This window comes from Podarcis vaucheri, assembly GCF_965113315.1.
Source record: "Podarcis vaucheri genome assembly, chromosome: 13".
NCBI lineage: Eukaryota > Metazoa > Chordata > Lepidosauria > Squamata > Lacertidae > Podarcis > Podarcis vaucheri.
In genome coordinates, this window is record NC_138751.1 from 4,031,714 (window position 1) to 4,043,863 (window position 12,150).

A 12,150-nucleotide genomic window follows, 5' to 3' on the forward strand; every position below is an offset into this window, starting at 1 on the left:
ATAATAATTTATTATTTATACCCCGCCCACCTGGCTGAGTCTCCCCAGCCACTCTGGGCGGCTCCCAATCAAGTGTTAAAAACAGTACAGCGTTAAATATTAAAAGCTTCCCTAAACAGGGCTGCCTTCAGATGTCTTTTAAAGAAAAGATAGCTGCTTATTTCCTTCACATCTGATGGGAGGGCGTTCCACAGGGTGGGCACCACCACCGAGAAGGCCCTCTGCCTGGTTCCCTGTAACCTCACTTCTTGCAATGAGGGAACCACCAGAAGGCCCTCGGCGCTGGATCTCAGTGTCCGGGCTGAACGATGGGGGTGGAGACGCTCCTTCAGGTATACAGGTGTTCGTGCTGCAGAAGCACCAGGGACCTGCATTTGACTCGGAGGGGATGAGTTGGTACCCGGCTCCATCGGCAGCCAATCAGGCTCTTGAGTCCTTCCTCTTGTCATCCCCACCCAGGAACCATCATGATGAGTGGTTGTGGCATCCTGACCAATGGGAAGGGGACGCGGCGAGAGTACTGCGAGTTCAGCTTGGATGAGCTTCAGGTGAGCTGAGTGTGGCCCCATCCCTGCTCCTTGTGGGGACTTCAGCTCCTTTCCACTCTCCCCGGAAATCCACCCTCTATCGCCTCTCTGTTTCTGCAGGAAGGAGACCACATCGGCTTGACCAGGAAGTCCAACAACGCTCTTCACTTTTACATCAACGGCATCGACCAAGGTCGGTGTGCTCATGAGGTTTTGTTGTTGTTTAGTCATTTAGTCGTGTCCGCCTCTTCGTGTCCCCCTGGGCCAGAGCACGCCAGGCCCTCCTGTCTTCCACTGCCTCCCGCAGTTTGGTCAAACTCATGCTGGTAGCTTCGAGAACACTGTCCCACCATCTCGTCCTCCGTCCTCCCCTTCTCCTTGCGCCCTCCATCTTTCCCAACAGAAGGCGCTCTGCCTGGTTCCCTGTAACCTCACTTCTCGCAATGAGGGAACCGCCGGAAGGCCCTCGGAGCTGGATCTCAGTATCCAGGCAGAACGATGGGGGTGGAGACGCTCCTTCAGGTATACAGGACCGAAGCCGTTTAGGGATTTAAAGGTCAGCACCAACACTTTGAATTGTGCTCAGAAACGTACTGGGAGCCAATGCAGATCTCTCAGGACCGATGTTCTGTGGTCCTGGCGGCCGCTCCCAGTCACCAGTCTAGCTGCTGCATTCTGGATTAATTGCAGTTTCCGGGTCACCTTCAAAGGTAGCCCCACGTAGAGTGCATTGCAGTAGTCCAAGCAGGAGATAACCAGAGCATGCACCACTCTGGCAAGAGAGTCTGCGGGCAGGGAGGGTCTCATCCTGTGTACCAGATGGAGCTGGTAGACAGCTGCCCTGGGCACAGAATTGACCTACGCCTCCATGGACAGTGGTGAGTCCAGAATGACTCCCAGGCTGCGCACCTGGTCCTTTGGGGACACAGTTGCCCCATTCAGGACCAGGGAGTCCCCCACACCCGCCCGCCTCTGTCCCCCCAAAACAGTCCTTCTGTCTTGTCAGGATTCAACCTCAATTTGTTAGCTGCCATTCATCCTCCAATTCTCTCCCCGCTTCCTTCCAGGCGTGGCGACCACCCTCACCCCACTCGTGGTCTATGGTGTGGTGGACCTCTACGGCATGGCGGTGAAGGTCACCATCGTGCACAACCACAACCACAGCGACCGCCTCCGGCGCAACAACGCCATCATGAGGGCGCTCTCGCCGGACGTTGGGCGCCGCGCCATCGATGCCACGGGGAGTGAGCCCGAGCCAGAGCGCCTCCTCTTCCACCCGAATTGCGGGCAGAAGGCCGCCATCATCAACGAGGGACGAACCGCCCTGCGTCCCCAGTACGTGCCGCGAAGCCCTTCTTCCTCCGGGGACGGAGGGGGCAGCCTTGCACCAAGACACACGGCTGGTGTCTCTAATGCAGTGACTGCTTCTCCAGGTTTGACGGACGGGGTCCCTCCCAGCCCTACCTCCAGCTGTTGTTTGACTACAAGCCACTCTGGGCGGCTTCCAACAGGATATTAAAAACATGATAAAACACCAGTCATTAAAAACTTCCCTAAACAGGGCTCCCTTCAGATTTCCTCTAAAAGTCAGGTAGTTGTTTATTTCCTTGACATCTGGTGGGAGGACGTTCCACAGGGAGGGTGCCACCACCGAGAAGGCCCTCTGCCTGGTTCCCTGTAACTTGGCCTGTTTAGGGCTTTAACGGTCAGCACCAACACTTTGAATTGTGCTCGGGAATGTCCTGGGAGCCAATTTCGGTCTTTCAAGACCGGTGTCATGTGGTCTTGGTGGCCACTCCCAGTCACCAGTCTAGCTGCCACATTCTGGATTAATTGCCCCACGTAGAGCGTGTGGCAGTAGTCCAAGTGGGAGATAACCAGAATATGCACCACTCTGGTGAGACAGTCTGCGGGCGGGGAGGGTCTCATCCTGCGCACCAGATGGAGCTGATAAACAGCTGCCCTGGACACAGAACTGACCTGCTCCTCCATGGACAGCTGTGAGTCCAGAATGGCTCCCAGGCTGCGCACCTGGTCCTTCAGGGGCACAGTTGCCCCATTCAGGACCAGGGAGTCCTCCACACCTGCCCGCCCCCTTTCCCCCAAAGCTGTACTTCTGTCTTGTCAGGATTCAACCTCAATCTGGCAGGACCAACAGTCGAGGGTGATGGGAGTTGTAGTCCAACAACAGCTGGGGGCCTGAGTTGTAGAAACCCTGGTGGAGATAGTACTTGAAGCAGAAGGACCTGTACAGTGGTACCTCGGGTTACAGACGCTTCAGTTTACAGACTCCGCTAACCCAGAAATAGTACCTCGGGTTAAGAACTTTGCTTCAGGATGAGAACAGAAATAATTAATAATAATAATAATAATAATAATAATAATAATAATAATAATTATTATTATTATTATTATTATTATTATTTATTATTTGTACCCCGCCCATCTGGCTGGGTTTCCCCAGCCACTCTGGGCGGCTTCCATAGAAACCAAAAATACACTAAAATATCACACATTAAAAACTTCCCTGAACTTAAGATGTCTTCTGAATGTCAGGTAGTTGTTTATCACTTTGACATCTGATGGGAGGGCGTTCCACAGGGCAGGCGCCACCACCGAGAAGGCCCTCTGCCTGGTTCCCTGTAGCTTTGCTTCTCGCAATGAGGGAACCCCCAGAAGGCCCTCGGCGTTGGACCTCAGCGTCCGGGCTGAACGATGAGGATGGAGACGCTCCTTCAAGTATACTGGGCCTTTGAGGCCGTTTAGGGCTTTAAAGGTCAGGACCAACACTTTGAATTGTGCTCGGAAACGTACTGGGAGCCAATTTAGGTCTTTCAAGACCGGTGTTATGTGGTCTTGGCGGCCGCTCCCAGTCCCCAGTCTAGCTGCCGCATTCTGGATTAGTTGTAGTTTTCGAGTCACCTTCAAAGGTAGCCCCACGTGGAGCGCATTGCAGTAGTCCAAGCGGCAGATAACTAGAGCATGCACCACTCTGGAGAGACAGTTCGCGGGCAGGGAGTGTCTCATCCTGCGTACCAGGTGGACAGCAGGAGGCCCCATTAGCTAAAGTGGTGCGTCAGATTAAGAACAGTTTCAGGTTAAGAACGGACCTCCAGAACGAATTAAGTTCTTAACCTGAGGTACCACTGTATTCCGACCCCTGCACAAGGCGTATTTGTAAGCAGGGCTGCTCCCCAGAGCCAGCCGCTCTCAGCCCTGATCTTTGACAAGCCCCTCCAACTGTGGCCGCTCTTTACCGGCGCTCTCATCCCTCCAGCGCCACGGACGATTTCAACCACGGCGTGGTCCTCAGCAACCGGCCGCTGCGCAACGGCGAGGTCTTCCAGGTGCGCATCGACAAGATGGTGGACAAGTGGGCCGGCTCCATCGAGATTGGCGTTACCACCCACAACCCCACTTACCTGCAGCTGCCGTCCACCATGACCAACCTGCGATCAGGTGAGAGGCCCTCTCGCTGCTGGGGCCTCCTAGTGGCCGTGGTGGGAACAGCACCACCTCCAACTTTTGCTCTTTTTTTTTTGTACATTTATTTATTTGGGTTTTTCAAATTAAAATTTTACAATCACATATCAACATACAATATAGAAACAAGATTCCCCAGAATCTCCAGGGCTTCCGTCCTTCTCTTTGTAGGTCCTATCGTTAGTCCTTTCCTCCTGCATATTTTATAATAATCCAAATCTTTTACATCTCCGTTATATCCAAAATTCACCAAGTGTTATTCCACTCCTACTAGCGTTTTTAACTGTTTACAATGATTTTTTCAGATAAATTATAAATTTTCCCCATTATTAAAATTTTGTTCTTCCTGATTTCTGATTCTTCCAGTCATTTTTGCCATTTCCGCATAATCCATCAACTTGATCTGCCATAACAAAGTGGAAGTCTTATTGTTCACTTGTTACAAAGTTTTGGGACTCTGTGGACACAATATATCAGGGAAGGCTGGGACTCTACCTATTGGGAAAGTGTTGCAATATACATATAGAAGCTTCCTGATAAATTTGCTTTTTAAATACTCTTTGCCTTTGTTTGCGGACATTTTGATTTGCTCCCTCTAGAGGGTAAATTAAAAGTTGCTACGCTTTGGGACAGTGGAATTTTCCTTTAGGAGAAGGCTCTCGTGGGAAACGACCTTGGGATATGAGTGGCCCAGCAGACGAGATAAGCACGAGAGCCAAGACAAGGCAATATCAACAACAGCTACAGCAACACAAGAAAAGAGGCTCGATCTCAGGCATAACCCCTACAGTGACAACAGGACAAGAAAAAGGTACAGCAGTCTCCATGGATGCAGTATCGCAAGCCCTTCTTAAGATAAACCAATCTCTGGAGAATCTAACAAAGCAGACAGCAGAAAATACCAAGAAATTGACAGAGAATTCACAGAAATTGACAGATTTAACAACAAGACTTGACCTGAATACAGAATCTATAAATAGGCTTACGCAAGAAAATTCTGCCACACGCCAAATTGCGGAGGAAGCCAGAACTATTGCTGGAGAGACCCAGGAAAAATTAGAACCGATTGCCAGGAAGGTCTATGACCACGATGCAACTCTGGCATTGTGGGAACTACAAAGAAAAGAAAGGAATTTGAAATTACGATCAATTCCAGAGGACGAAGGAGACAATCTTACGGACTTTTTAACGAAAGAGTTTGCTGATGCCTGGGAAGATTTAGAGGAAGACGAATTTAAAATCACAACAGCATTTAGACTGGGCAGAAGACAGAACAGAAAGGCACCGAGAGACTGTCTGATTACCTTGAGATCGAAGGAGGAAAGAGACAAAATTTTAAGACTGCACTTTGAAAAGGCCTTACAAATTGGGAACTCACCGATACAGATCTTTAAAGATATTCCTAAACATATTTTGGACTTGAGAGCTTCTTATAAGGATTTGGTTTACCTGTTGAAGAAGAACACCATTCTTTTCAGGTGGGAATTTCCACAGGGACTGTCCTTTGACTACAGGGGGAAGAAGGTGAAAATAAAGACGATACAGGATAAAGACAGGTTCCTGCAAAGAAATCAAGAAGACTTACAGAAAGGAACTGTAGACCCAATTGCTGAGCAAAAGAGTGTAATAGACATCTTGAACCTTTCGTTTGGACAGAACCTTCCACCACCAACAGAGGAGGAACAACAATTAGGAGCTGTTGGAGGAATACCAGAAAAATAACAAGATGGCCCTGCAATTCCTTAGCTGGAATTGTAATGGGATGAACATGCCTTTGAAGAGACGACAAGTATTCCATATTTTGTACAGAGAACAACTGGACTTGATTTGCTTACAGGAAACTCATATAACTAGAGCCCACAGGAGACTGCTTATGAATAAAAAATTGGGACAAGAATTTATTTCGTCGGACAAAGTGAAAAAAAGAGGAGTTGTGATTTATGTAAAAGAGAAGTGGGCTCCAAAAATGTTATTTAAAGATGAACAAGGAAGATATTTAGCGGTGGAGATACAGGTACAAGGAGAAAAATTTTTGATAATTGGGATCTATGCACCAAATGAAGGCAAAGCAGAATTCTTCAAAAAACTTCATGAAATTTTGACGGACTATTTGGAATATAATATGATAATCATGGGAGATATGAATGGTGTAGTTTCTACAAACATGGACAAGACACAAAGACTGACACTTACTAAAGAAGGGAGACTCCCGAAGACTTTCTTCGAAATGACTGAAAATATGGACTTAATAGACATTTGGAGAACAAGGAACCCTCTTGAAAGAGAGGGAACCTTTTTCTCCCAAGCAAAGATGACCTGGACCAGAATCGACCAAATATGGGTTACTAGTGGAATGGCTCCGAGGATTAAGAAGGTAGAAATCTGCCCAAAAACCTGTTCCGACCATAACGCCGTGAAGATGGAAATGAAATTTACAACAACTGGTCAGTTCAGATGGAGAATGAATGACACCCTGTTTCGAGATAGAGAGATCCACATGAAGGCCCAAAAAGCTCTAAAGGACTATTTTGAAATCAATCTAAAGGGCGATGTCGAAAAAAGAGTGATCTGGGACGCAAGTAAAGCTGTGATGCGAGGGTTTTTGATTCAACAAAATTCAATAAAGAAGAGAAAGCAGAATGAGAAAAAGGAAAAAATTTTGGAAAAGATAAAAGAAGGAGAGAAAAAATTAAGATCAAAACCAAAGTCCCAGGAGATTTTGAGGGAGATTAAGTTGTATCAAACACAATATATGGAATTGATGAACCAAGAGATAGAGTGGAAAATAAAGCAAATGAGACAAAAGACATTTGAGTCGGCAGACAAATGTGGTAAACTTCTGGCATGGCAACTCAAGAAAAGACAGAAATTAAATACAGTTACAAGTTTAGAAGTGGATGGAAAGATTATATCTAAACCAAATGAGATAAGAAATTGTTTTGTGAGCTATTTTAAAAAACTTTATTCCCAAGGATTACAAAACGAAGAGGACATAGATAAATTCCTTAATAAATATGGATTACAAAAAATCTCTCATCAAAGTAAGGTGGATCTAAACCAGAGAATAACAGAACAAGAGATAGAGGGTGCCATTCAGGACATGCAACTGGGCAAATCTCCAGGGCCAGACGGACTGACCTCCAGATACTACAAATCTTTAAAGGAATGGTTGATACAACCGTTAAAGGACGTCTGTAATGAGATCTTAGAGGGAAAAAAGGCACCCGAATCGTGGAAAGAAGCATATATTTCACTCATACCAAAGACAGAGACTGAAAAGACTCAACTGAAGAACTACCGCCCAATTTCGTTACTCAATGTGGATTACAAAATTTTTGCAGACATTTTAGCAAAAAGATTTAAAAGAGTACTGATGGAGAAGATTCACAGAGACCAAGCAGGCTTTCTCCCAAAGAGACACCTCTCAGACAATGTTAGGAATATAATAGACATTTTGGAAAAGTTAGAGGTGAACATAAATACTAAAGCAGTTTTGATATTTGTGGATGCGGAGAAAGCCTTTGACAATATTTCGTGGAGTTTTATGAAAAAGAATCTTCATGGGATGGGGGTAGGACAAGGATTTGAGAATGGTGTGGGTGCAATATATTCCGAACAAAAAGCTAAGTTGATTGTAAACAATGTAATAACTGAGGAACTTAAGATAGAAAAAGGAACACGACAGGGGTGCCCAATTTCTCCATTGCTTTTTATTTCGGTCCTGGAGGTGTTGCTGAACATGATTAGAGAGGACCAGCAAGTTAAAGGTGTAAAGGTCGGAACTAAACATTATAAGTTAAGAGCGTTCGCAGATGACCTTGTATTGACCTTGCAAGAGCCAAACACTAGTACAAAAAGAGTGTTGGAAATAATTCAACAATTTGGACAGGTAGCTGGATTTAAATTGAATAAACAAAAAACTAAAGTCTTAGGGAAAAATCTAACAGATATGGAGAAGAATAAGTTTCAAGAAGAGACAGGTCTGATGGTGGTTAAGAAGGTGAAATATCTAGGGGTTAATTTAACATCTAAAAACTTGAATTTGTATAAGGACAACTATGAAAAATGTTGGTCAGAAATTAAAAAAGATCTAGAAATATGGTCAAATTTGAGATTATCAATGTTAGGCCGAATTGCAGTGATTAAGATGAATGTATTGCCTAGAATGTTATTTTTATTTCAAACTTTGCAGATTATTGACAAGATGGACTGTTTCAAGAGGTGGCAGAAAGACATTGCGAAATTTGTCTGGCAGGGCAAAAAGCCCAGAATAAAATATAAAATATTAACAGATGCAAAAGAAAGAGGGGGATTTGCCCTGCCGGACTTAAAATTGTACTATGAAGCAGCAGCGTTCTGCTGGCTGAAAGAGTGGATGCTCCTCGAGAATACAGATATCTTGGATTTAGAAGGTTTCAATAACGCATTTGGCTGGCATGCATATCTATGGTATGACAAAATCAAAGTGCATAGTGCCTTTAAAAATCATATTGTAAGGAAAGCGTTGTTTAATGTTTGGATGAGATATAAAGATCTGTTGGAAAACAAAACCCCTAGATGGTTGTCACCCTTAGAGGCTAAGGCCCACAAGAAAGTCAATATGGAGGTCGGATGGCCAAAGTATTGTGAGATTTTAGAACAGGATGGAGAGAAACTGAAATTAAAGAGCCATGAAAAACTAAAACCCAAAGTACAAGATTGGCTCCACTATTATCAAATAATGGAGGTTTTTAAACAAGACAGGAAAATTGGCTTCCAGGTGGAAAAATCAAAACTTGAGACAGAATTGTTAGAACCCAATACTAAGAATTTGTCAAGAATGTATAACTTGCTGTTGAAATGGAATACACAAGACGAAACAGTTAAATCAGTTATGATTAAGTGGGCACAGGACATTGGTCATAATATTATGTCTGCTGACTGGGAAAGGTTGTGGAACACCGGTATTAAATTTACGGCATGTAGTGCTTTAAAGGAAAATGTGATGAAAATGGTCTATAGGTGGTACATGACCCCAGTTATGCTAGCAAAAATTTACCATTTGCCTGATAACAAATGTTGGAAATGTAAGGAAACTGAAGGTACTTTTTATCATCTTTGGTGGACATGCCCGAAGATTAAGGTTTTCTGGGAGATGATATATAATGAAATGAAAAAGGTATTTAAATATACCTTCCTTAAGAAACCAGAGGCCTTTCTCTTGGGCATTGTCGGCCAATTGGTGCCAAAAAAGGATAGAACTTTTTTTATGTATGCAACAACAGCAGCAAGAATACTGATCGCAAAGTATTGGAAGACACAAGATTTACCCACCTTGGAGGAATGGCAGATGAAAGTGATTGACTATATGACACTGGCGGAGATGACGAGCAGAATTCGTGACCAGGGAAAGGAGACTGCGGAAGAAGACTGGAAGAAATTTAAGATTTATCTTAAGGACTATTATAAACTCGATGAAGTTTAGAATGTCGAGATTTTATAGAGAGAAAGGGTTGCAGTAATATAAGATTAGATTAAGAAAGGACTATGATGAATTAGGATGGGAGAAAACATTTATAAGTTGCTATAAAATTCGGACATGAGGATGCAGAAAGGGGAGGTATGGGGAAGTCCGAGGAAAGAAGTTTATGAAAGGACATTATGAAATTATATTTGTTTGTTTGTCTGTTTTATTTATGTTTGTTCGTTATAAAAACCTTTGTAAAACCAATAAAAATTCTATAAAAAAAAAAAACTTGATCTGCCATTCTTCTCCGGTTGAGACTTTTTCTTCTTTACACCTCTGGGCTAGTAGCAATCACGCAGCCGTGGGTGCGTGCATAAATAGTCTTTTCTGCGCCCTTGGGATTTCGGCACTTAAAAGTCCCAAAAGAAAGGCCTAAACATTTTTCCCCGTTCACTTCAGCTTTTCTTAGTTCTGTGTGTTGGGGGCGAGGGAGTCCACCACTTCTCTTTTCCAACGCTTAATCCCCCATCTGTTTCTCAAGGGGGAGATGGGGGGTCTTGTGTATTTAGTCTGAAGTGTTAACTGTCAAAAGTTAAAAAGAGACATTGGTTAACCATCACGGAAGGATGCACTCTTAATTTCCCGCACAGGCCTTGCGAGGTAAAAAATACAGTGGAACCTCGATTTAAGAACAGCCCTGTTAACGAACGATTTGGTTTATGAACTCTGCAAAACTGGAAATAGTGTCCTGGTTTGCAAACGTTGCCTCGGTCTAAGAACGGAATCCAAACAGTGTAAGGGCACCAGCGGCAGGAGACCTTGTTAGGGAAAGTACACCTCGGTTTAAGAACAATTTCGGTTTAAGAACGGACTTCCGGAACGGATTAAGTTCGTAAACTGAAGTACCACTGTAATGTTTTCAGCAGGCGTTTTAAAAGTTGGCACAGAAGTCGCCTGCTGAATCTGGTGGCAGAGGGTTCCCCAGGACTGGGCCGATGACACTGAAGGCTCAGTTTGTCATTGCTGTCATCAAACGGGCTTCGCCAGCTTCGGGGTATGCCCAGCGATGCTCCTGCAGGTGATCTCAGTGGTCAAGCAGGGATACAAGGGTTCTGGCAGTCCCCCGGACCTAAGTGGTTCAGGGCTTTGCAAATCAATGCAATTTATTAGCTTATTTAATTTATTAAAACTTAGTTCTGGCTTGGTAGTAGATGGGCACCAATTGCAGCCTTATGGCAACCCAGGAAAACTCGATGGATCTGCATGGTCCCGTTTTTTTCATTTTGCTGATCATGAGGACTGGAAACCTGTTTGGTTTGCGGACTTTCTTGTAAATGAATTCCTGGGATTCGAAGTCTCCTTCTCCATCCTTTCTCACTTTTCCGTTCTCCTGTCTTCCCCCTGACCTCTCACAGGTACCTGGATGATGACCGGGAACGGGGTGATGCACAATGGAACAACCATCTTGGACGAATACGGCCACAACCTGGACCGCTTGAAGGTGAGTTTTTTTTGGGGGGGAGGGAAATAACTACAATAATAATAGACAAGAAGTATTCAGAACCTGTGGGGTTTACTTCTACACATGATTTACGTTGTTGTCAGGGGTTCAGAAGCAGAGACGCAGAGAAGGGTGGAAACAGAGAGCGAGGGGGAGGAAGCCGAAGGGAGAATGAGTGATGATGACGACCCGAGATCTCCAAGCCTAAGCAGTGAGTCAGAGGACTCCCAAAAGGGAGCCCCAGTGAGCAGAGCAAGGGGGGGATCCGGGGGGACACCCCAGGAGGAAGGGAACAGAGGAGATTCAGAGAGCAGCAGCTGGAAGTCGGGACCCACGCTCAAGACTGAGAGCAGCAGGGAGGAAGGCAGCCAGGCATCGGGTTCCGGAGGCCGTCAGCAGGAGGGAGGGCACGAGTCAGGGGTGGTCACGCCCTCCTCAGAGAGCGAGGCAACGGTCAAGAGGAAAGTAGAGAGTTGGGCGCGCGCGCCAAGTTCAAATGCAGCGGAAGCTGGAGCAGTAAGCAGCCCGGAGAGTGAGCCAGGTCCCAAAGCCCGCCGAAAGGAAGCGGAAGGATCAGGGGGGTCAGCGTCAGAGGAGAGTAGAAGGGAGGAGTCCCAGGGGGGCAGAAGGACCCAGAGACGTAGGGAGAGGCGAAGGAGGTGGAGCAAGGCTAGGGTATTAAGCTGGTGTGCAAGAGGCGGGGACTCAGATGGGTCTTCGCCGACCTAGGGCAGAAGGTGTAGAGCTGCACGCTGCAGTTCGGAAATGAAACCTGTAACTCAATAAAGACTCTTTTAAAGTGGACGCTGTGTGGCGTGGTCCTATGTGAGCTGGGACCTGGTAGCAGCTCTGACAGTAAGACCCATCTCATCAAAGCTTCAGAAACCTGAAACCTCGCAGCGGGAGCAGAAGCCGCTAGGGGAGGAAGAGGGGTGTCTGTAAGCAAGCTCACAAAGGTTAGCAAGATGACGGAAGAACAGAGGATCTCCGCGCTGCAAGAGGCAGTGACCCAGTTGTCCTCAGAGGTATTGGCTTCCAAGAAACGGGAGGAGGAGACTACAGCCGCCTACAGAGACCTACACGCCAGGTTTGAAATGCTTGTTAAGCAAGGGCAACCGGGACCCAGACCGGAGGGCGTGGGATTGGCACGGAGAGCAGGAGGGCTTGTGGCTCACTTCGATGGGACTTTGCAA

The 12,150-nt window shown here is 45.9% G+C and overlaps 1 protein-coding gene across 1 annotated transcript in view; it reads left to right on the top strand.

Moving 5' to 3' along the window:
* NEURL4 (neuralized E3 ubiquitin protein ligase 4) overlaps positions 1-12,150 on the top strand; it is a gene marked incomplete at its 5' end in the record, with an annotated part of 79,546 nt that overhangs the window by 21,861 nt on the left and 45,535 nt on the right. Inside the window, 5 exons of the mRNA XM_082197480.1 lie at positions 460-548; positions 648-720; positions 1,595-1,862; positions 3,805-3,986; positions 10,872-10,957. Of these exons, the coding sequence (XP_082053606.1) occupies positions 460-548; positions 648-720; positions 1,595-1,862; positions 3,805-3,986; positions 10,872-10,957 (698 nt within the window). The remainder of the gene's footprint in view (positions 1-459; positions 549-647; positions 721-1,594; positions 1,863-3,804; positions 3,987-10,871; positions 10,958-12,150) is intronic.